Below are 27,815 nucleotides of genomic sequence, written 5' to 3'. Positions count from 1 at the left end.
CCGATAAATTTTCTTAAAAAAAAAAGGATAAGGCGATAAAAATATTTGTAAAAAATATATTTTTATATATCTATATATCATTTTATGACAATGGTTGCTTTTTTCTTAATTACGAATGATAATATTTGAGAAAACTTCTCAGGTAAGTTTTTCGGAAAGATGCCTCTCGTAACTAAATTGCATTTTCATGTTTATAATAAACTGTATGTTGATAGTTTTGAATAGGTCGGCTATTATCACACAGAAGACCATTGACTTCATGATTCGTGTGAGACGGTAATTTTCGAAGAAATTTCATCTAAAATTTATAGACAAATAGGTAAAATGAATCATTTTTACATTATTATTGAACAAATAAAAAAATTTAAAAACAAATACAAAAACATTATAGTTTCTATCCAATAAGAATTTTTTAAGTAACTCCTCTATAATATTTTAAAGTTACGTTATGTGTTAATCGGTTACAATTGGTAACAAGGTTATATTCGTTGACTTTTAAATAAATATTAAGTATATAAACTTGATGATGTTTGTTATCGTTACCGTATAGCTAAATACTATTTTATATTTTATTTTTATTGTAAAATAGCTTCGTCTCAATTGGTTACTTTGTCACGAAAATAAAATAATTAAGTCTCAATACGCAACGTTACGTCTTTTTCACGTTATGACGTTTATAACGTTAAAAAAATCTAAATATAGATTTTTTTAACTTTATGTTACGTCATAATTTGTAACTTAAAAAAAAAAGAAAAAGACCTCATGTAACGTAAAGAATTTTATATTTGTGACGTATTTTAAATTGCGTTAACTAATTAAAATACGTCAATTAAATACATTCAAGAGTTAAAACGTTTAATTTATAAATGTTTTGCGTTACGTTTCTTCTGACTGGTTATACTTTTAAAGGTAATAAGTAGATTGCTTAACTGTACCTTAATTTATTTTAACTTTTAAAGGTAATTTTTTTGTTTTGTTTTTCGTTACGTTACTTTTAAGGCTTTAAAAGTTGTATTTACCTTTAAAAAACATTTTTTTCTTAAAAAAAAAAACCACGAGCGCGGGTTGATTTTTTTAAATACTTTTTTAATTACAATAGTTTTGACAAGCGTGTTATTGCGTTTTCAAAAATCAAATACATAAATAATCAAGTAATTAAATAATATTGTAAAATAAACAATTTTGTTAGATATTTATGATCATGAGTTACGGTGTTTAACAATGCGAAACAAAAGTTTCAATTCGCAAAGTTACGTTTCCATTATTTTATTTTAACTTATAAAAGCGCAACTTTTAAAAAGTGTAGACTGAAACGTAACTTAACGTTAAAAAATCTAATTTTTATATGTATTTTAACTCATATCTAGATTTTGTTACGTTACGTTTTTTTTGGTCAATAATTCAAGCGTAATACTTCACGAGTTTTTATAAACCCACAAGCAAAAATGTATATAAAACTTCAACCTTATATGAACATTAATTTGCTAAAGGCAATAATGCGTATAGTACGCATTTATCTATCTACACTCTCTGACTTGACTTCACTTTTTCTCTCTATGCGTTGTTCTCTATATACTAAAGCGATCTCTCTATATATTTGTATATTAACAAAAAATGATAAAACGTATATTTATAGATAGTATAGATTACAAAGTAGATAAATACAATGGATAACATTAGATCAAAATGTTACGTGTTGTTACGTAACACTTTTCACCCATCATTATGTTACGTCTCGGTTACGTAAAAATAACGGACATTTTGCGCGTAACGAATTCCGTTTATGTTATAGGGGACTGAAGCCAAAGAAAACTACGTAATGTTTTTTAATGCATAGTTTAGAAAAATAAAAGTGCACATAAAGACCTAATTAGTATGCTTAAATCTGTTTTGGATATTATTTAACCATTATTATTTTATATTTGTAATCTCTTACTTACATCAGGTTGTATTCCGGATAAATTAAAAATCACCAAAACTTTACCGCTTTTTAACTCTAACAATGAGAATAATATTTTAAACTACAAACATGTATCAGCCTTGTCTTTTCAAAATTTATTGAATGTATAATATATTACAGCGTTTATAAACATTTAAATGAAAACAATATGCCATACTAAAAACATTATGCTATTCACTGAAACCAATATAGTTTATAAAAAGAATCATTCGACAGATGATGCAATAATATAATTGGTTAAACATTTAACATATGCGGTTAATTGTGATTGTTGTACCATAACATTTTTTATAAACTTATCCAAGGCTTTTGACATATATTTATTGGAAAAACAAATCAAAAAGGAAAACTATGGAATGAAAAATAAAACTTAAAACCGTTGTTAGTTTTAATTTTTATAAAGAATTAAATTGGGCATCAACAATATTAAATAGTTTTTTATTTGCTGGTAAATCTTTATTAATCTCAAAAAAATATTAAGTTTCTATTAAAAATATTTAACGAAAAATGAGATAAAATAAACGAGAGGTTTATAAGTAATAGACATATGTGATCATAGAATGTATAAGAAACTAAATTTATCTAATTTCATTAACCCAAAAAAATTTCATTTTATTTACCAAACTTTTGAATAAAAATGTGATTAAAAGAGAATCAGCCTTAGTCAGTCAGAATTAGAGTAATTCTAAAAAAAAAATCTCAAAATTTTCATAATGATACTTGATAGATAAAGTTGAAGGATAACATTCTCATATCAATATAATGATATATTTTATTTTTTAACATTAATATAGTCTTAAAACTAGTTTCCATTTTATGTAGAACAAAATCATTTTTTAATCTTGAACCATTAAAAAAAACTTTCGAATTGTACTAGACAAGTAACGGAGGTGTATTGGCTGTGTAACGCAGGTGTGTTGGATACGGAGATTTTAACTAATGCTTTCAGTTCACAGCTTTTAAACGACTTTTAATAAATGTTTAAGTTTTAACTTTTTAGTTGTTGACTTTTTAGCATCAAAATAAATCTTTAATAAAATCTCAAGTTTGAGAAAATGCGCTGCGTTATCACACACGCACTCACATCCAATCTTTTTTATAACTTTGTTGTTACTTGAATAATCAGAACTTGTGAAAACCAATTGAAACTTTTAATGAGTCAAAATTTCATAATAAATTTTTATATACTTATCTTGCTACATAATAATTCAAATTCAAAAAAAGACTTAAAACTTTTGTATACACCTCCTTTACATCCATTCTTTATGTACAGCTATCTTCTTATTCTAACAATATCTGGTAATAATCAAACTAAACTAAAAAAAATCTAGATAAAAAAAAAACATGTTAGCAGAAAAATATTCATGACAAACAGAAACACTTATGGAGGTTCTCTTTTGCTTTAGCTTAAAGTTTTATAAAATTATGAGCTTAATATTCACCAAGTGATGCTATATATGTATAATGCAAAGCGCAGTTTATCTCAAATATCGTTTAAAACTTACTTTAATGAAATTTCTCATTAAGATCCTACCAAACTTTCTGAGAATAAACTTGACGTTCTCTTAGCCTATGGTAAAACAAGTTCCTGATAAACTAAAAATCGTGGGCGTAATTCAAGCTTTTTTTAATAATAACTTTTTGGCGGATTTTAGTTTTTATTTTAACTTTTAATATATTAGTTAGTTTCCATTAAAACAATACTTTCTTAAATATATTGCTAATTTTTCCTGTGAATTTGTCATTTTTCTTCATATTATTTTAAGTTTTGAAAATTATATAAGGTTGTAAAACTACATGTCACAGGATCAAGCTCTATTTTATATAATTCTTAGTTTAATTTACATAAATTAGTTTAATTTACATAATATAAATACATAAATACTTAGTTTAATATCCATATGACAACTTTTCTTCTTGTTTTGCCTGGTTTTTAATGTTTTTTTATTTATTGCATTTTTGCTAGGGGGCACCAATGCATCGACATCGGCATCGGCCTCATGTATCGGCATCGGCCTCATGAGGGAGAAGTTCCGATTTAAATAATATTATATATATATTACATATTTAAGAATATTATGATTGTAAACTATTTGTTAAAAACCTTTATTTTTAAATGCTTGTATTTGATCATTATAAATAATATAAATTAAACATAAAAAAAAATATTGCAAATAATAAATGCTTACAAATTCTTTTTGAATAAGTTTAGGATCAGCTATAACTTTCCAGCGCACCTCCTCAGTACAAGGAGGAGTTGTAAGAGAGCCTTTGTAAGAATAGTAGTTGTTAGTTCCTAATTCACCATAAATATCCTCAGGTAGAAGGCTTTTTAACACATCATTTGAGAAATTAATTTTTTTTTTTCCTAAAGAAATATTCAAATGATCTGTTGTCCGTTTTATAACTCTGTGTTAAAAAAGAAAAAAAAAGAAAATAAAAACCTTTGAAGCGAAGAACTCTACTTGATAGCCGTTTAAGAGGGGATTTAATATCATTATTTGTTGCATTGCTTGGTATTGGTTCGTTCTAAAAAGACATTACTTGTACTACTTAGTTTTTGCTAAGTAAATAACTTTTCCTTTTTCACAAAGTTTATAATTTCAAACTTGAATAATTTGAGGCATAATTAAATTGTTTAAAGCATATTTAAGTAACATCAAATATAATCAAATAATAATAACATAATCAAGCATAATCAAATAATAATAACATAAATAATAAACGTAAATAAACAGGCCTAAGCATAACTGAATAAATAATTACAACAACAAAATTTTAAATTTATTAGTTAAAAGCAATAAGTATTACAAAAAGAACACCAACAACAGAAACCACTTTATTATTGTCTTGGAAAACAAAGTGCACCTTTAACAAAAAAAAAAGATTTCATGTTTAATTTAAAAAATAATGATTTTTTCAAAAATATATAATAAAATTTATAAATTCAAAACTAAGGTGTACCTCCAAATCAAACGCTTTTCCGTCAATACGATGTTCAGAACCTGTTATTCTTTCATCTAATTTGCATCCGAAATGAAAATGAATTTGTTTTAAATTGTACTCTTTGGAAATCCTTGAAGTAAAAGCAAACAATTTCGGATTATTTTTGTTTATTGTTAATTGTAGAGTGTGCCCATTATTTTCCAAAGTAGAGGAAGACTCTCCTGGAAAAGTTATTTTGATTCTTCTTGTGGGGTTTCTGAGTTTTCCGTTAACAGACCCTCTGTTTGTAACAATGTTTATTGGAGATTGAAATTTGCCTCCACACTTATCACTAATTTTACTCCAATAGTTAGGCCCTTTAATAAAACAAAAAATATAATAAAAAAAAGTTTGCATGATACTAGTTAAATGTCTAGCTGAAAAACTGGGTAGGTTATTTCTATATTCCTATATTTGAATGAAAGTATGCATAATGAAAACGTGGAAATTCATGAACCACCATCCCTAAGTTATTTTTCGCGGCATTTTTCTACAAAAATTAGGTAAATAATAATTGCAAGCGTCAACTCACAAAAAATGTTAAACCCGGAAAGGCCCAACGATATAATAGTAGGCTTAATAGAGTGGATGCATTATTTCACCAAAAGTATTATTTTTTTTAAATATATTAAATAGACTTGATTTTGTAAATTTGACCTTTTTCTATTAGCATAATTTTTTTTTAATTTTTTATAACAAAATACTTTTAAGCAATAGTTCTGAGGCTTTTTGAAAACTCTTTTAAACCATATCTTTTTTAAAAAGTGAATCTAAAAAAGTTTACTTTTAAGAAGGTTACTTTTAAGAAGGTTTCTTTTAAGAAGGTTTCTTTTAAGAAGGTTACTTTTAAGTAGGGTACTCATAAGTAGGTTACTATTAAGAAAGATGCTTTTAAAGTAACTGTTATCTATATCTCTAAATATTATCACATTTTCAATACACAATTGTATTTAATTTTGAAAAAAAAAAAATTTATTTTTTAAGGTAACCACAATTTGGTGGTTTTTGTAATATTGAATACATTCTTATGGCACTTTCTGTTTAACTGTTTATTTTCTCCTCTTATTGTGGTATGTGGAATAATAATTACTGAAAAAATTTAATTATTATTTTATGATGTTAATATTGTATACGCCATAAATACTAATAACTTTCAAAGTAGTAAAAACTTAAAATTATTTTTGTTTTTTTAAATTAATTTTACTTTAATATTTTAATGTATGTTGGTAATAATATAATAAATACGTACCAATTCAATAAATGCAAGATTCATACCGTTATTCGAAATGAAATACATAAATATGTCCCACATGTTTTCTATCGACATGTTTTGACATAATTTTATGTCTAAATTTTTTTCTGCTGACATAAAATATGTCAGACATATTTTCTATTGACATATTTTGACATAATTTTATATCTGAATCATTTGCTGTTTGATATTGTTAAAGAAAAAATCAATCTAAAAAATTTATTGCCCATTTCAGCTTAATTAACAGAGTTAAGTAAAAATAGTTTAGCAAACTTGTTGCTTTTTTGCGAGCAAATATGCTTCATAAAACTTTTATTTTAAACCCTACAACTTGTAGGGTTAGGCTTGTAGGCTACAAGCAAACATCAGTTGTTTCATAAAGGTCTTTTTCTGCCCTTTTTAGCGATGTATCATTTGATAGTATTGAGTAATATTGACATATATTCACTTATTTATTGATTATGATTTATTTATTGATTATGACTAATATTGACATTGATAATATAGACTAATATTTACTAATATTGGCGCTTGATAGTATTGACTAATATTGACTAGTATTGATACATCATTTGATAGTTTTGATTAGTATTGATTAGGATTGGCGATTTCCCTTATTAGAATGTAAAAACCATCTCAAGCTGAGTTTTTATTACTGAAAGTGGTTTTTATTAGTATGACTAAACTTAAAATTATTCTTTTGATTAAAATAATAACAAAAAAAAACTTTTTTTAGTTATTTGTAAATATTTGTTGATCCTGAAAAAGATTTCATTATGAAAAATTAAATTTAAAAGATTCCATGAAAAAAGCGGTTCACAAAATTTCCAAAAGTTCGTGTCAAATTAAATTCATTTTAGCTAAAGAATTTGAAATATTTTGCAAAAATTATAGGCAGCTCATTAAATTCATAATAAGAAGACTAACCGGTTATAATTTATAACTAATTACGAATAATATACTTTTAGTTATAATAGTTATGATTTATTTAACAATAAAATAATTGACATTTCCTCAAAAGTTTTCATAATGAAAAATAGAATCTCAAAAGATTCTATGAAGACAAAATTGAATCTCAAAAGATTCTATTGCAAATTAAGAGACCATGTAGAAAAACAGTTGTTTGACTAAAAGAAAATTAAAATTGTTTTTTAAACAAGTAAACAAGTTTTTTAAACGAATTTTATTTTATCAATTAAATCCAAATTGTTTTTTACCACCATGATAGAGTTTAAAAAATCATTTGAAATGCGAGTACGTAGATGGCTATTCCGTCGACGCATTAATAATACCTTGCCTTGTTCCTCCTCTAGTATATTCAATGAAACGGCGTACTTTTTCAGCTTCAATATCTTCTGAGTTCATCGGAATCATCTCTTCAGAAGTATTTGATGAATATGACGCATTTAATTGTATGGATTCTTCTGTTAATGAAGAATTTGACTGTTCTTGTCGAGTGCAAAGTTTTTGATGGATTTTGATCAATTGTGTGCTTCCTCTATTCAACAGTTCTGTATTAAACAGTAGGTGACCCGATGTAAAGCAAAATCTAGGATCCAAAACTAAAGCAGCAATAAATGCTTCACATTTAAAAAAAACTTGTTCTCGTGTATTTATTGCGTTGGTGAGCAACAATTTTATTCTCAAATCACCAGCTGGAACGTCCTCGATTTTTATTTTATTTGAATCCATTAAACGTAGAATTCACTCATTGATAATTTTGGTGATTGAAAATCCATCATGGTCGAATGTATTGGTAAAAATGCGTTGAAATATTCATCCATTAAGCTCCATGATGCATCATTTAACTTTAACTTGTCGTGTCTCATCTTTTGATATGATTCTGCGTTGGTATGAAAATCTTTTATGATCAAAAAAGTGGAATCCCAACGAGGTGCAATGTCTATACGAGGCTTTTTAAGATTTTTAAATGTTTGAATATATGCTATTTTTTTGGATTCAATAGCAACCTTTCTTATATTATTCAATAGATCTTCAAACATTGACGTTACGTCTTTGGCAGCTAGCTGACACTAGTAACCAGACTAGTCTATGGATAGACTTACAACACAGACATAGACAATTCTGTATGTTGTAATGGACACAACAAATGTTTAATTTTTTGTCCTTGTTGTGTCTATCAAATTTTTGATGGTGTCCTAAGATTGCTCAGTTAAAAAATAATTTTCACTTCATAAGTCTACAAAGCATAATTTTTTACCTATTTGGTGTCTATGATTTTGTCTAAATTTACTTGATTTCATAAAACCAGAAATCTTTCATTACCGTATTATTTGAAGATTGTTATGTAGTAAATTTATAATATTAAAAAAATATTGAAATGACATCAAAACTCCAAATGACGATCATTGCCCATGATTAATTATTGTTTAAAACTTGCGTACATATTCATCAATAAAATGAAAGTAAAAAACATATTTCTTTTTCACTATTGTTTTATTCACAAACCTAAATAAATTTTAACACCTATTGGAATCTTCTACTTACTAATCCACATTTTATAAAGGACAACTCCTTGATCACATATTTTTAAAATAATTTTATTGAAGGTGATAAAGATTTTAGTGACTAAGGAAAATTTTTTAAATGATAAACTTACCTTCAACTTTTTTGAAGTAATCCCAAACTGGAGAGGGCATTTAAAAAATAAATTTTCACGCACATTCACTGAGAATTGAAAAACAACTGAACTGAGTAATTAATGAACTTCAATTGAGCACAAAATAGTCCATTTTGAGGTTTTTAAATAGACATTAACTTTTTAATCAACAGCACACGCTGGACAAAAAATTAAAAAATGAACTTCTCTTAGAAAAATTGTATTTTTAATTTTGTGCTCGTTTTCAGTTTTTGAAACGATGCTGCAGTGAAAATTTAATTACTCGTTATAAGTCCAAATTATATATTAAATAGATCTTCTATACCTCATTAAAAAATCGAGATTGTTCATTTAGTGTCCGTTTTTAAAATGATTGTCTAGAAAGACAAACATTTTTTATAGACAATTCATTTTTGATAGTTGTAATTAAAATTGTTGCAATTTGTGCTTTGTCGAAGTCTATTTTTGTCCTTTTATAATAAGTCCATTAGAGATTGTCTGGTTGCTAGCTGACACACATGTGCGCCACAAAACATGGCTGAACAGAACAATCCAACCAATTTTTCAACGCAAACAGAGTGGGCTTCACTGTAATTCCCTTCTTCATTCTCTAAAGCGCCAATACCAATTTTCTCATCTTCAAAATCTATAAATTCGTCACCATAAATTTCAAGGATTACTTTCATTTGATCTTGCGCATTTTGGAGAATGTTTGAAGCCTTCACCATATTCTTTGCCTGATCTGTGCAAATTGCATAGATATCATTAACACCATTTCCAATTTTTCCAATCACATTTTCTAATTGAGCAGCCAAAATTTCGCCAAACTGTCGACCTTCTTGAGTAATTATGCCGAAGGTTCTGTCAACTATTTCCCGTCCTTGATATATCTGCAACTAACTCTAAATACGTTTCTTCCATATCGCGACACACTATCAAACATCAACGACATAAGAACATTATCAGTTTCTTCTCTTATGAGCGAAAAAATATTTTCTCATGCATGTTGAATGTAGTGTTTCATGCTGTGACGATTTATAAAAAATTTTGAATTTTTTGAGTGCATATTTTACTAAAGATATTTTTCCAATTTCATCAGCTGATGCCAAAGACAAGTTACGGCGCATCATTAATCAAATCATTTCTCTAATTAATTGATTTACATCAACTATTAATTGAATTTCTTCATCATTTCGATGCCTTGTATCTGGGTTAGCTTCAACTAATTCAATTTTGTTGACTTTTTCTTTGTGTTTTTGAAGAAGGTGATCTTTGAGGTTACTTAATTTGCCTTTGTAAAATTTTTTGCACATTTTACATTTTCCTCCTTTTTTTTATTTCAAATTGAGTTTTCACTTGTTCATTTAATAAATTATTCTTGATTTTTGACTTTAAATCATAAGGAAAACGAAAAAAATAATTATTAAAATATATATTTTACTCAAAACATTTTATGCAAGTTTATGGCAGTTTACTATGCAGTTATAATACAATTGTCAGTTTTTTTAATGTTATCATATCATAACTATTATTACTATAAGTATATTATTCGTAATTAGTTATAAATTATTAGAGTCTTTTGAATTCAATTTTTCATAATGAAATATTTTTCAAGATCAACTATCAATTAAAAATAACTGAAAATGTTTTTTTCTATTATTATTTTATTCAAAAGAACAATTTTAAGTTTAGTCATACTAATAAAAAACATTTTCAGTAATAAAAACTCAGCTTGAGATGGTTTTTACATTCTTATAAGGGAAATCAAAAATACTAATCAATACAAATCAATACTATCAAATGATGCATCAATACTAGTCAATATTATCAAACGATGCATCGCTAATAAGGGCAGAAAAAGACCTTTATGAAACAACTGATGTTTGCTTATAGGGTTTAAAATAAAAGTTTTATGAAGCAAAAATGGTTGTAAAAAAGCAACAAAGTTGTTAAACTATTTTCACTTTACTCTTTAAATTAAGCTGAAATGCGCAATAAATTTATTAGATTGAAATAAAATAATATGTCAGACATAAAATTTTGTTAAAATATGTTGATAGAAAATATTGAGACAGATATACCAAAAGCCTAATGCAGTAGGATCTTTCTAAATCAAATTTCCTTAACTATATTGAAATGCCAATGTGAGGTGTCACCTTAAAAAGTAAACTTTCTCTAATTTAAATATTTCTTTAGTTGGAACTTTTATTTTTCTTCAAAATGTTTAAATGAGATTGTGCTGTATTTAACATAAAAAAGAATATTAGTCTTAAGAGGTTTGTGATTTTTTATTGTAGTTTTTTTTTATTGTTTATATTTATATATTATCCATAAATATATTAAATACTTTATTTAATGTTTGTATATAGTTATCTGCAAAACATTATTGATGCATTATAGTTAATTAAAGAAATTTTTTTAAATTTGTTTTTTAGGTTACAGAAAGTTTCGATGCAACTTCGATATTAATAGCAATGACCGAAGACATTGCAAATTTTATTATCATACTTACTGAAAGTATTTAATTTCGCATAAAGCACAGATCAAAAGTTCTTATTAAGTACTTACAGAATTTGAGTTTTGAGTCAAAAATCTTGTTAATACATAAGAAAAAAGATGTCTTGCTAACACAAAAGAAACAAATTTAATTTAAGCCTAAATTAAGAAAGTATAAGTCCTATCCTAATTGATGTTGAGCTGAAATGTTTAAGAAAATAGAAGAGTTGAAAACTGAAACTAGAACAGTTTAAAATAAAAATAAATTTTATTAAATAGATTTTTTATTTTTTCTATTTTATCAGTTTATATTAAATTAATTAGGATTTTAATTACTTCTAATATATGATAATGTATTACTTCTAATATATGATAATAAACTTCATATATATAATATATTCATAAGTGAATTCGGATAATTTTAATTATTTTAAGTAATCGTAAATAATTTAAGAAAAAATGCCTTTTCGCTGATTATTCAATATTTACGCGTAAAGCATTATGGGATAACTGAAGCGCAAACAAACCTAAGTATAATATTCAACCAAGTTAATAAGAAGAAATAACTGGAAAAAAAAATAAAAAAAAATAAAACATGAGTGGCGGAGATCATTCCGTCTTTAAAAAACTGCAACAATAGTAGAAAAAAACAAACTAAATACGTTATTAAGTATTTAATTATTATTAAACGGAACTCAAAAATTAGACTTTTAAAAATCATTTTAGAATGTTTTCATAGTTCAAAAAATATGTTTGTTGCTAAGCCTCAGAGAAATTATTATTAAAATAAATATAATCACGGTCAAAATAAAATTACTTAGGAAAAAAAGATTATTATCAAAAAAAATATACTCAGCCTATGGATATTCATTACGATCACAATTATGCATTACTGGTTGCTCCTGTTTTTTTTGTTTTGTTTTGTTTTTTTTGTTTTTTCTGTTGTGTTTGAAAAAGACTTAAAAATACTTAAAATCACTTATTTGCGATGGTTGAAACCTTTGTTATAAAAGCATCGTAAAATATTGCTGAGTAAGTTTTCTTTGATACCACATGCGAAGTTTAGTTGTTACAAATAATACTATTCGGATTGATTAAAGTTTTAACTGGATGAACAAAACTGCGTGCACAAAGCTGGGTGCACAAATAAAAATTTTGAATGTTTTTTGTTAGTTAAGGAAAGAATAAAAAAAATGAAAAGATATGTTATTTCAAGGATAAAGTTTTAGAATTTTTACATTTAAGTGAAAATTTAAAAAAGTCATGGAAAAAACGCATTATAACAACTAAGGATAAAATTCTGTTGGTGTGGATGAAGCTGCGACAAGACTTGGTTGTAAGAGATCTATCATTTAGATTTTTAATTATTAATTTTCAAAATTTAAGTATATTAATTACCTGGATTATTTAATTTGGATACGAGTTAAAGCCTCTTCTTCTTTGGTCAACAAAAGTGTCAAATTTGTTATATAAAGCAAAGTATTTTTTCAGAAAGTTTTCTAGATATGTAGAAGATATGATAAACTGCACTGAGCAATAAATTCAAAAATTAAATGCAGAAACACAATATCAAACATTTAGAACACATAAAAATTGTAATAAATTGAAAAAACTAGTTGCTGCAACAAAAACCGTTTTTTTCAGTTTTATCTCCAACAATAACATTCTAGAGGACTGCAATGTTGTTAGTATGTTTGCTGAGCGATCTATCTAGTTAACACAATTTATTTTTTCTTTTCTAAAAAAACTTGAGCACTTCGAGCATATTAACACTTTTTTTTTTTGCCGAAATATCCATAGACATTTAGTTTTACGCAAACCAAATCCACAATATACACTGCTTGTTTTATAACCTGGACTTGCTACAAGATGAGGTGTTTTGATTTATACTATTAGCCTGCTTTTGTAACATGTAAATCGTGTTTGTATTGTATATATTTTATTTTTACTTATTAAAATGGTTAAATAATAGTTAGATTTTCTTTGAGTAATTACATTATATTTTTCTGGATTTTTTGCTAGCTAATTGCTTGCTCAGTAATTCCAATGACACAGAATACTGAGATAGGCTTTCAAAGAGCTATATCACCAGGCTTCTAAAAATAATCTTACATATTACTAAAAATACACACAACTTTCCTTTGCAAATAAATTCAAAGGTTTATAATTTTTTATTTATTATATATGCAACTAATATGAATTAAAAGAGGCATAATTTTAATATTTACAATATTGCAATACAATGTTTTGCAGTCTAAATAATACTCATATAGAGCTTATTCTATTATACTGCATATTTTAAACATGCAGCAAACAAAATGCCACAAATTAGGCAATTTAATTAAAGTATGCCTAGAAATGGCAGACATACACGCATCAGACATAAGCTGATTCAATAGTTGTTATAAAATTCTTAATTTTTCATTGTCTTATAAAGCCAATCATATTTATTTAAGTCTTATAAAGGATATCATATTTCTTTAAGTCTTATAAAGGATATCATATTTCTTTAAGTCTTATAAAGGCTATCGTGTTTCTTTACCTGAATGGCTTCGCAGTGGCAAAAATTAAAAATTAATAAACTGTCGTATGTTAGAAAAAACATTCAAGTTAATTGTGTATGAAGTGATTGCATGCTTCTTTTTAGCAAAATGTATTTGCAAAAAGTAGCCTACTTTTAAAGTTGTATTTAGTTTGGTGATGATTGAGAAAGTTGTAATTAGTTTGGTGATGATTGAGAAAGTTGTAATTAGTTTGGTGATGATTGAGAAAGTTGTATTTAGTTTGGTGATGATTGAGAAAGTTTTATTTAGTTTGGTGATGATTGAGAAAGTTGTAATTAGTTTGGTGATGATTGAGAAAGTTGTAATTAGTTTGGTGATGATTGAGAAAGTTGTAATTAGTTTGGTGATGATTGAGAAAGTTGTAATTAGTTTGGTGATGATTGAGAAAGTTGTAATTAGTTTGGTGATGATTGAGTAATCTGTTTAAAGTAGTTGCTTTTGCTTTTATGGTCATAAGGCTTCAAAATTGAATTCTTATATTGTGAAATACTTACCTGAAGAATCACCTTGCATCACAGGTTTATGATTGGAAAAAAAAAATTAACGAGTGTATTACCTTAATTCATCAATCCTAATTTAAAATAAGAGCCCTTGTTACCGATAACCGTTCTACCAATATTAATGTATTTTTATGGTTTCAAAATTAATGAAACTATGCATTAACATAGGTAAAATGGTTTATGACATAAAGCATATGAAATGGAGAGAGAAAACTATTAAATCATCCATTTATAAAGTGGCATTTAAAACATACTTATTATTCGATATACTCTGTTTTATAATAAAATGTATGAAACAACTTGTTGAATCCGTAAAATGGTTTTCCTTCTTTCTCATTTGATTTTTCAGAGACAAAGCTAAAATTACTGCTAGTTGCATTGCATGGAATATATTTCATAAAGTTTATGCAAAAGACCAGTTACTCAACAGGAAGCTAAGAAAGCAAGAAAAATAATTAGATCACTTATCATGGAAACAACAAAAGTTAACAGCCTTACATAAGTAATATTTAATGAAACAACTGCACCTGCAATATTGAGTTATTTTTCTGAAATAAATAATGCAACACAATTTTTATCATTGTTTTACAAGTAGTTCATCAAATTTAACTTAAAGCAGAAACTCAATACATCTAATCAACTCAGCAATGCTGCTGTGAAAGGTGATAACAAATCCTCACTTTATAGACAAATTGCAAGTTGTAATGAAATTTGATCAAATTGTGAATATTTAACATCAACCAAACAATCTTTTCATGTTATAATTACAACACTTCAAGCAAATCATTTTTATGAATGATTTGCTTGAAAAAGGCTATTCATTTGTTCCTACTTCCATTATAAAAATGGATAATTTAAGCCACGTTTTAGTTTAAGTTAGAAAAGCCACGTTTTAGTTAGAATAGATAAATAAGCAGTGGTAGATTTTTTGTGAATCTTTTAGATATTTGCATCAGTGTAAAGATTGCTAAAACGTTTTTTTATAATAATTTGCAATAAGAAATTAAATATTTAGTAACCAAAGATTAATGAAAGTATTTTAAAAAAAATACAAAGACCAAATAAATATTCCTTGTAAAAAAGTATTTCTTCATTTAAATTTTAATTATAAAAAACACAAAATTACAAACCTTTAATTTGATTTTAAACAAAGAGTTTTAAGTAATCTTAGCAACATGTAAGGTTATGCTTAGTAGCATGTTGATATATAGCTATCTGAAAGCTTATTTTAGTATTCGATAATACTGGAAAAACTGAAACGGGACATCAGTTAGCAAAAAAAAATCCAGCGCAAAGTAATGCAAAGCACTTGAATAATATCTAATTATTGTTTAACCATTATAATAAAATAAAAATAAATTTTTATAATACAAACACGACTCATCAAATTTATGCTTTAATAGATTAGCCGTAAAAAAAATGGCCTTTTAGTTTTTTAAGGAAAATGCAACAAATCAGGCTGTGTAATTTAAGAAGGCCATGTCTGACTATATCTTGCTTGAATAAAATTACTTTTTTCATCCGTGGCTTCTGTAACTGTCAATCATATATTGAACACTCCGTCTTCTTTGAATGATAAAGACGACGATCAAATAAAGATCGACGAGTTTTAGATTGTTGTTTTCTAAAAATTTCACAAACTAATTTCCACATTTCCTAAACTGATAAAAAATGAGACTTAAAGAACAACTTACGCTGATAGTTACTCGGGTAAATAGTTACTCAGGTAGATAGTTACTCGGGTTTGCAGTGGCCAATAAAGAATATATATTAGTTAGCAAAACTAAGCATTTAGGAATTCATTTATTTTTTTGATTTAATAACATATTTAAATATGAAATTATTTATTTTAACAAAAGTGATTTTATCATTTTTAGAAAGTACTAAAGAAGATCAATGATTATATTAGGTACAATGTATTTAATAATAGGATTTTATTAGTTCGTACTTGATTAATATTAATTTTGATTTAAGTTTTCTTTAATAACTTTTATTTACTTTTTACGTTTTAGGTACAACAGTTAAAAAGATTTTTTGGGAAATTTAAAACTAAAACTTTACATGAACCATTCTTTATTTAGTATAACTATTAGCTAATTACGCTAAGATATATGAATATTTATATAGACCAAAAAATATATAGATTAAATTTTTTTTTCCAAATTATTATATAATAGACTATTAAACCTAATATACCATATCAATTTAACTCAATTTAAAAAGATTTATGTAGGATTATTTTTGTTGATATTTTAATTTCTTGATTACAAAAGCCTTTAAAAAAAATATATAACTATTTGTTGTTGTTGTTTTGTTTTGCTTTTGAAACCTTGATAAGGACAAGTTTAAAATAATGGTCGCATAAATGAAAAAGCTATTCTTGATGAGAATGTAGAGATAGGATACCAGATCAATATTTTACCTTAGCATGACTAAGGTAGAAGTCGTAGAAACTTAAAAGATGGTCTTTTATTTTCAATTGTAAGCCAACCTATTCATTGTAAAGTTTCAGTTATATTTGCTTGTATAGTGCTTCTTCTACTGCTAGGTTAGTGTTTAGTTACTTTTAATCATTTCATTTTGTCAAATGTGTCAGCAGTGACACATTTTGTCAAATGTGTCAAATTTGAAGAGCAGCGTTTTACTTTTATAAGAATTTCTAAAATAATTAGAGAAGCAAGAAATATAATACCTTGCATATCATGTAAATGATTGTAGTTTCGCCAAGTCAAAAGTCCTAAAGCTCCAAATAAAAACTTTAAAGATACTAAAGCTGTCATTAACAAAATGTGATATATCAGACTTTTTTTTACTTTTACTTGCAACCAAAATATAACTTAAAAATTTTAGTTTGGTCAGACTGAAAATGAAAAAACATTACTTGGTTACTTGAGCATTTAAATTCAAACTAAATGTCAAATTCAATGCTTTTTTTAAGCGTGGTATAATTATAATTTACTTTGCATTGCAAATAATGACATGCTCAAATTGGCATAAGAAATCAATAATTTAATAAATGCATATATTGAACTTTCATGAACAAAAGTTAAAATTTTAAACTCACTTAATTCACCGTCCAATATGGAGTATACAGCAAATAGTGTTATAATTTGGAGTATACAGCAAACAGTTTTATAAATAATTTAATGTACTAGAAACTCATAATGGTTGTCTACTCTCATGCCGTTTTGACAATGACATGATTATAAACAGTTAAAGCAACAACTTAGATATCCGTTTTGTGGATTTAAAAAGTTGTGATCATCAAAAAATATTGAGCGCAACATTAATGATGAAACTTGCATGTCCGTAATAGATGTTAAATATTTGTACAAGTATACAAGAATCACAACCGAGCAAATGTTTTGATAAATGAACAAATTTATTGATGAATTAAAAACTAGAATATTTTTGAATAATGTTATGTTAGTCTTTGCCATTATGGGAAATATTTGATTATTGCTATGTTAGGGTGCCTAAATCATTGTGGCAAATGTTCGAGTATCCTTTAAGTCATATGTCACGTAACTATTGTCAGCCGTTAAGTTCAACACTCTGAGATCATTTAATGTATTTTTAAGAAGAAACAAAAAATTGACCTTTGATCGTGCCGCCTAACGTTGTACAGATTTTAGGTCACAGTTAAAGTTGAATTTCGAAAATGAAAGACAGGATAATAATTTTGTCTATAATTGTAAACAAAAGGTTAGAAAAGAAAGTGGTGACAAAGTATAATGTTTCTTTTATGTTATAAAGTCTCAAAATGTAAGTAACTTATTTATTATTTGTTAAGTCGTCTTTATAACAGAAGTTAAAAAAAATAACTACGTTCAAGGCAAAGTCTAAGAGTTTGGTACTAAAACTTAACGTACTAAACAGATTAGTATATAAGTTAACTTAATTAAGAGTTTGGCACACCGAGTTAACTTATTTAACATACATTGCTTGCACGATCGTTTTAGAATAACCGTATTTTCTTTATGTGAGTGGCAAATACGGTTTTTTTAATTACTGTTAATTATATTAATGCGTACCAAATAATCAGGTTTTTTATTATTTTTTTTGGTTTAATCCATATGACCAATAAGTACTGATAGGGTTAACTACTTTTACAAATTATGTAAATAAACAAAACTTGAAAAACTGTTTTGAAATAATCTTCTTAAAAATAGGTCTAATTGAAAAATAAAAATTAAACTAATAGATTATAGTAGACGTAACTCTTGTGTGGACGCATTTTTTGTTGATAATGACATTAAAATTATGGAATATTAATGATATTAAATTTTGTTGATAAGGATATTAAAAGTTGAAATATTTTAGAGGATGCTATTAAACTTTCAGTTTTGTTATATAAATACTTATATTAAATATCTTACTGTGTTTATTCCAAAAACTCTGTATTATTTAAGATACTCTATAACATTAACTATACTATAATTTATATTCTGATTATATTAACAAAGTTACCATTTTTTTTAACGTCCTTTGTTTCCGTGTTGTATGAAAAATCTAAATCTCCAGAACGTTTGGGTGCATTTGAAGGTAAATCAAAGCCCATTAACTCTTCCTGACTTGCATCAAGCTCTTCATCAAAATTTGCTGAAAAAGAAATACTTAAAAAAATATGACTTTAAAACTATAACAATGCATTCCATAATATTAGCAAAGGTATGTAAATAAACAAAATTATTGAGAAGAACATAACAACTATCGCAAAACACTTTGTCCAATAGCATTATACTTTTATAAAAAAAAACGTGGAAAATGAAATTTGGTTTTTTTGTTCACAAACAAATTCGAGACATATTAAATTTGGCAATTCCGATTGGTGCCATAATTCATATGCAATTCTGATATAAGTTTAAATTTATTTGCAGCTCTGATTGGAACTATGATTCATTGCAATTTTGGTTGATGCTAAAAATCATATGCAGACTTAAAAATTGATTAGTGTGTCACAAAGCTCCAACCTAACCTGTTGCCATTTTTCTACTGATTATCAAAAAAAAAAAAATTTTCTAACACTTTTGTCTTTTAACACCTGTGATTTAAAAAATTTTCTAAAGCTTCTGGGAAAATCCTCTTTTTAATAAAATAGCTATGGTTGTGGCATAGCAATAAAAAAATGTGCCCTTAAATGTTACTTGCAAAGATAGTTGACAAATAAAAAAGATAATAAGTTGGCTTCTATTCTAATTAAAAGATCATGACTAGTGGTGTTCTGAGTACCCGGTTTAGACCCGGTTTGGACCCGGTAATTCGGCTGTTTTCCCGGGTACCTGGAATCAACCATTTTGTTGCTGAACCTGGTACCGAGTATCTTAAATGAAATTTTTAATAAATATAAACCTTAGATGCTGTAACTATTTGTTCTAGTGTTATATTAAACTGTGTAAAAGTATTAACAGGATTGCTTTTAGTTTAAACTTTAACAAAGTCTTTTATACTCAATATAGACGTGTCTAACTTAAAATATAATTTTAAATATACTTTTGCAAAATAATCAGAATGTATTGCAAAAAGGAAACTGATTTATACGGATAAAAAATCTGTAACGCAAAAAAAAAAAAAAAGTTAGAGGTTATGAAAGAAAAGAAAGTAAAAAAAAGTATTGGAATAGGTAATTTTTATTGTGTGAAAGAATTGATTCAAAAGAGAATTTTTAGTAATTAAACTTTGAATGAATGAGTTTGATATTTTTCTCTAATTGCTTTTCGTAATTTGCTTTTAAGTTAACAACTGTTTTCAATAAACATCAAAGGCTTTTTATATGTTTATTGTAAAAGTTCGTTTGAAGATTTATTTAAAAATGAAAATATGTTTACTATATAAATATATACTGATATATTTACTATAAAAATATGTATCTTATTCTTTTATTTTTCATTGCATAACTTTTGATAAATTAGCGCATATTAGCAACTATTTAGCGATAAACTACAAAAAGTATACATTATATATAATACCACAATTATAATACAAAATTTAGTTAGCCGGAATAGCATTTTTGAAGTAAAAAGATTTAATTTTAATTTTAAAGTTCTGGCATTAACAACATCAGATGGCAAGTTTTCTAAATATTAACAACCCTAAAGAAAAAAGATTATCTGCGGACATCGAGTTTGCATAATTTACCGAGTTTGCATATTTTAAATGTTTGACCTCAAACAGCTGCAAATATGGTTGCTTAATCAAAAGAGAGTTGATTTTTAGGTATATTTAGGCAAACTTAATTAGCGCAAAAAAACATATTAAAATACTTAATTTCTCTGTAGATATAGATAGTGGAAACCAGAGCCGTGTGCGCCGATTTCAAATTTTTTATAGATATAATCCCTAATACACATAAAAAATAGTTATATTTTTTAAACATGTAATAGTTTCAGGCTGTTTTTGTAGTGCTGAAAGAGGAAATTTATATTTTCTCAACTAAGATTTAAATAATAAATTCCTGACGCTGTATTTCAAATTTTTTATAGATATAATCTCTAATACACATAAAAAATAGTTATATTTTTTAAACATGTAATAGTTTCAGGCTGTTTTTGTTGTGCTGAAAGAGGAAATTTATATTTTCTCAACTAAGATTTAAATAATGAATTCCTGACGCTGTATCGTTTTAGAAACAAACCTCTTCTATCCATATGCGTCATAACTTTTTATGTACGACTATGCCCGATGCTAAACATTATATCCATATTTCAAATATGCCATACATTAGAGGCCATACATCAAAAAGATTTAAAAAATAAACGCGTTGACAGGGGATTTTTATTTGATCGCGTGACCAATCTATGTGGGTACACCCCCTCTAATTTTAATTCCTAATACTTTTACACAAAATTATTATTGATAACATGCTTATAGTAAATTAAAAATAATGAATTAATTTTTTTTTTCAAAAAACCATACTGTTACCATGGTAACCACTAAATACCTATAAACTTATCAAACAATCACTTCACACCTTTTATATTTAGCCATAATGTTCTGGAAAAGTAGTGCTATGATATGAGTGGAACAGGTTTTACATAATTTTTTGTTACCACCACAACTAGACATCTGATGTTCTGGCTCAAATTTGTATTTTATTATTGACAGAACGTTTTTTTTTTTAATTTAAAAAAAAATCCATTCCATTCATATAATAGAATATAATACCGTAAACACTTCATGAAAATTTCGTAGAAAAATGCCACCCAGTTCTCCATATATATTGGCCGGGGATGCAGTAAAAATTTTAAATACAGAAAATTCTTATTTATAAAGTAGGTATAAAAAAAAGTAATACAAGTTTTTAAAATCCATTAAATACGTATGTCACCATTTTTTTCAACTGTAATTTATTTAAACTTTTTGTAACGTAATATTTGCCGCCCTAATTTTTTATCAGAATTTATTCTAATTTTGGCATTTCTTATTCTTTCATTATTTTATTCTTTGTATTCTGCTTTTTATTGTATGAAAGCCTGGTTGCATGTGTAATTTTTTTTTTAATATATTCTTATACATAGTGTGGCCATGGCGCAGTGGTTAGAGTGCTTGCTTTATATGCAGGAGATCGAGGTTCGAAACAACCTCTTGACATATTTTCGCGTCACGGTAAGGAAGGAGGCGTGAACTTCCTGGGTAAATACATTTCTGCGGTTCTCTGTGACAAGAACGTTAGGACTTTTTGGGGCACCTAAAATAAAAAAAATTAAAAATATCTATATATATATAACTTCTATATGGGTAAGCGAGACAACAATTTGCTTTGGTATACGATCCCAAATCATTTTATTAAACAATTTATTAGCATTTTGTGTTTTATGAATAAAACATTTTTGAAACTACTTTAATTCGCTTAATTCTTCCAATGTATATTTTGCTTTTATGATAACGTCCATTGGTTTACCAATAGACGTTATTTTGAAAGTTTAACTTTAATTTAATCGGCCCTCGCCTATATGTTGTTGTTTAATTTATTTTATCAACAGTGTATTTGCACAAGCTGTATGAACCAGTGATGCAGTGTAGAAAATGTAAGTTGTTATTTTTGATGAAGCCAAATGAACTAGTCTAGCTAATCCTATTCCCTCCTCATATTTATGCATACATACTTCTGTCCTCATTTTGTATAGGTCACCTGCATTACAATCAACCCCAACTGTGAGGCGCTGTCTACCACTAAAGATTTTTCTTTTTATCTTTAGATCCCACAGCCGTGTTCCAACACTTTTTTAGGAATAACCAATGCATTGCAGCTTTTTGATGTCTATATCAAGATATGTATTTTTTTAACATTGACGTATATTTTACTACCACCATCACATAAATATTGAACATTTCGATTATCAATAGATTGTTGAAAAACACGTTTTGCTATTTCTGGCTCCATATCATCAGCAGAACTTTGGTAATTATACTTACATGATATTTCTCCATTGTGCATGAGCATTTGAATGAAACTTTTGAAGACCTTAAGTAGCACTGCAACCTTTAAATCTGTACATTACTTCAACATCTTACATTTTGCAAATAAACATCCCTCTTTGTACCATGTACCATTGCAATAAACACACACACACACACACACACACACACACACACACACACACATATATATATATATATATATACATATATATATATATATATATATATATATATATATATAAATATATATATATATAAATATATATATATATAAATATATATATATATATATATATATATATATATATATAAATATATATATATATATATATATATATATATATATATATATATATATATATATATATATATATATATATAAATATATATATATATAAAGAATTATATATATATATATATATATATATATATATATATATATATATATATATATATATATATATATATATATATATATTAGTTAGTGCTAAAGATTTTTGCAATTTATTTGCAGCGTTTGTCATTTTTGTTCTGCTAAAATTCTAACAGCTGTTGCAATTACATTGAGTAGTTTTTCAAAATTACGTCATAGACTCAGGTAAATTTATAATTTTACGAGACTTTTTTATGACTGCATATCCATGGCTCAGTGATTGCATGCAAAAAACTATTCTTTTAATACTTTTTTAATCAAATTTTTTTTTTCAGAACTGGTGAAGAATATTTTTTCAGACACTTGAGGTATAACAAAGAAGATAAACCACGTCGTTTATTATATCTTTCACCTAATGAGAGTGTGAATTATCACATTATGGACACAAAAAGAACTAAAAACAGACATAAAAACAGAGACATCAACTTCTGGCTTTCAAATTAAGTGCATTTGTTAAGTCTTATGCTTTACGAGATAAAGCTGAAAAATTAAGTGAGTTTTCAATATTTTTTTTCGAAACACAAGTGCTGTTGGCTGCGTTTAAATTTATTATCAACAACTCAACATTTAGACTATCAGAAACACTCTAAATTTTTACATATTTATGATAAGTTATGAAAACTAGTTTTCTAATGTTATTGTATTATAAAATTATGAAACAAGATTGTTTAACCTTGTTTAAGAAACAAATTTAATTGCATGGTTTTCAAATATACCAAGGCTATAATGCCAATATATTATCATTAAATATGCAATAACATTGTGTATACAATGATAATAAACATTATTCAACTATTATTGTTAAATTATACAGTTAAGCATTTTAATAAATAAGAGAACTTTATTAATTTTTATTAAAGCCATTTATTTTATAAATACGTGTTTTGACTTTAACAAAGTCAAAACACGTATTTAGAGGCGTAGAAAGAATTTTTTGGTGTTCAAGATAGGTAACTTCCAGACATGGAGCAAACTTCAAACATTAATATGTTTATACCTATATCAAATAATGAGGATTTACAAAAAATTGCGATGATTGGAGGCTGGGAACAAAAAAGCCCCAAAATTTTCGCCCCCCCCCCTGCCCCAAACGTGAGAGCAACAAGTTGATGAAATATTTTTTGTACTATTCTTAACTAAGCTTATATTCATCGATAAATTTTAGATTTCATTTTAAAATATTTTAGCGTTTTAAAATTATGACCATATAAAGTTTAAACCCCCCTCAATTTGAGGGGGTTGCAAATTTTATATGTTAATAATTTTTAAACGCTAATAGATAATACTATGAAACTTAAAATTTATCGATGAATATAAGTCTAGTTAAGAATAGTACAAAAAATATTTCATCAACTTGTTCCTCTCAAGTTTGGGGCTGGGGGGGCAAAAATTTTGGGGCTTTTTTGTTTCCAGCCTCCAATCATCGCAATTTTTTGCAAACCCTCATTATTTGACATAAGTATAAACGTATAAATGTTTGGAGTTTGCTCCATGTCTGGAAGTTACCTATCTCGAACACCAAAAAATTCTTTCGACGCCTCTGGACTATATCATAGCAATCCTCAGTTAAAATGCCCTAAAGTACTTAAATAAAATTTGTTAAATTAAGTTGAAGTAATATAGACCTTATAGTTAAAAACAAAATTAAAAAATGTAACTAATGCTTTATTAAAGGATAAAAGAAGCGGTTAATGTTAAAAGCAACTAGATTGAAAGTATCATTTTATACATGGTTTACTTGTTTATTAACAGTGGGTTTTTCTTACTTTAAGTACATGTGTTTTTTAAGCTTTAATATAGATATGAATATGATATGATATGGCCGAATCCAGAATTGAATAACTAGCATGATTAAAACTATTAAAACAGCTTTTATTTGATATATTCATAAATGTGCGAGTTCTCTTTTATTCCTTTTATGATGCTCCCTTTGATGGTGCTGATTTATTTTTGTCTTTAAATGACGAATACTTTTGCCAAAATATCAGGACTTACAGCTTGCGCATTCAAATTTAAAGACAAAGATTAATTTAAAGTCTATAGGAAAGGGATTTTTTTCCAAAAAAAATTAAAAATTTTAAACGGAGTGAAAATAATTCTTACAGTAACCGACATACAATGCCTTTTAATGATTGCGTTTAATTTTTGTTTTGTTAATAAAAAGAAAAGTTATTGATAAATTACGTTGGACAAAAGTAATTCTGTACCAGATGTGTGTAAGCAATTTTTTTATAGTGACCCAGGTGTCAATTAGTCTGTAACATCAAATGACCTGCTGAAGTTTTTTCAATTCTTATTTGTTAATGAAGTTGTAAATATGATAGTAAAAATAACAAATAAATTATATAAAGTGCACTTTAAGACATCTTTTTCATCTAAGACGTCTTTTCAAATGGATGACACAACATGTAGTGACTCAAATGTACTTAGCAGTGCTAATATACCGTGGCTTATTACAAAAAAGTGTGATGTTGGATTATATATATTTCCCTTGTATTGAGAAAAATCATACTGCATTGAAATACTAATTTTAGTTTGTAGTAAGGTCCGTGACGTTTATTAAGGATTTATTTATGCTTTTATATAATACAAAAATTTCTGACTATTATTGTTTACTTTAGCTGATACTTGCAAGTTTTAAAAACTAAACTGATGATGGAGCTATTGTTCACTAAAACTAAGTAACGGTGAAGTGGTGGCGGTAAAAGAAGACAGATAATAGGTTACTGTTAAGACGTTATTTGTTTTTACGCAATAAAATCTAAAATAGAGACAGTTATTAAAAATAATAACTATTTTTACAATTTTAAAAAAGTTTTGATTTTTTTGAGTACAAGCTTAATATGCTATTTCAAAAAATTGCGTAAGATAAAAATGCAGATCCATTAAATATTAAGGGATCAGTTGGGACCCTAAAAAAATTTTTTACTTGAAATATTTTATACCATTTTTTTGAAAAAATAAAGGAATTTTTTATATGTATATATATATATATATATATATATATATATATATATATATATATATATATATATATATATATATATATATATATATATATATATATATATATGTTCATGTTTTTTTGGCGTTTATTTATTATCATACTTAAGTATTGATAAGTTAAATAAATTATATTTAAGTATTATTGTGTAATTTTTTTAAATTGGAGTTTATACTATAAATAAATGTTTTTGTCTTCAACTAGCTTTTCCTGATAAAACTTCAACTCAGCTTTATCAGATCAATTTAACTTTTTTAGAATAATTTTGTTTTTGTGAAATTGGAATAAAATAGGTTTTTTTTACCCGCCTACCTTGCAATATTACAAGTGTATAATCATTAAATAACTTATTTTTTTCTCTGCAAATTAAAAACAACTTTTTTAAATATTGAGATATAGAGTTATTTTAAGTCTGCATCCTGCAGTCACGTGTACGAAATGATTGCTGAAATATATAACGTCCAAACAAAAAATAGTTTACTTGGGCACAAAAGTTGGGAAATTAAGTATAATTATATATACAAGAATCGGGAAATACTACATATTTATCATAAAAAATGTTAAAAACTAGTAATGCTTCGAAAAAAAATGTTCTGATCGTAATTATAGAGCTCTTCTAAAAGTTATACATAGTAAGTTTATTCAAAAAAAAAATATTACCGTTGTTTTCTTGACTTAAAGTATTGCTACGAACCATTGAAGAACAAACAATCGTGAACAGCATAACCAACTTCATCTCGTCTTTAAGTTAGAACTTTTGACTCTGATTTGATTTTACTTTACTAAAGTTTAAACAATCAAGGGATTTATTTTAAATGTATAATATTAAATTAAAACTAATTTAAAGTACTACACTTAAATTGTAAAACTACGCAAAGAGATTTTAAATATATATATATATATATATATATATATATATATATATATATATATATATATATATATATATATATATATATATATATATATATATATATATATATATATATATATATATATATATATATATATATATATATATATATATATATATATATATATATATATATATATATGTGTGTGTGTGTGTGTGTCTGTGTATAGCGATATGCATATATATAAATAGGTAATTATGTAGGCAATATATAAAGTATAATAAGTAAATAGCCTTTTCGTGCGCTTTTATAAAGAAAATTATCAAACGAAACATCGAAACTAAGTTCATTAGAGCGTTAAAAACATAATAAAATTTTGATAACTTTTTTAAAATTTTGAGAATCCAATGATTGCCATTAGGTATTTAAGGTTTTTACAAACCATATATATATTTTTTAATTTGTTTTGACCTAGTAAAAATAAAATTTTATCTTCACTAGGTCAAAATGAGTTAATGAGGCACTGGATTGTTGCCGAAAAAATCAATAATTTAGATACAAAGTTTTTATTTAATTCATCTCAAATCACATTGAGAAAAAAAAACTTATCATTAAATTGTAAAGTTTTAGGCAGATAACACTTTTTTTAAAAAAAATTTCAGTAAGTTCTCTTGGATTTTCTCATATTCATTTGAGTACCATTCATGATAGTAAATTGCAGTAAGA

General features: G+C 26.0%; 1 protein-coding gene across 1 annotated transcript; it reads right to left on the bottom strand.

The window, feature by feature from the left end:
- Positions 1–38: 38 nt before the first annotated feature.
- Positions 39–27,020, bottom strand: LOC136079898 (carbonic anhydrase 7-like). The gene is made up of 7 exons (XM_065796575.1): positions 26,896–27,020; positions 18,848–18,979; positions 4,925–5,262; positions 4,772–4,828; positions 4,405–4,489; positions 4,150–4,328; positions 39–298 (listed from the first exon to the last, which is right to left on the bottom strand). Exons 1-7 carry the CDS (start codon positions 26,969–26,971, stop codon positions 173–175), a joined length of 993 nt encoding a protein of 330 aa, XP_065652647.1. The 5' UTR covers positions 26,972–27,020; the 3' UTR covers positions 39–172.
- Positions 27,021–27,815: the final 795 nt, after the last annotated feature.

The sequence above is a fragment of the Hydra vulgaris genome, chromosome 04 (genome assembly GCF_038396675.1).
Source record: "Hydra vulgaris chromosome 04, alternate assembly HydraT2T_AEP".
Lineage (NCBI taxonomy): Eukaryota > Metazoa > Cnidaria > Hydrozoa > Anthoathecata > Hydridae > Hydra > Hydra vulgaris.
Note: the sequence above shows the minus strand (reverse complement) of the source record. Positions and strands in the feature narration are given on the sequence as shown.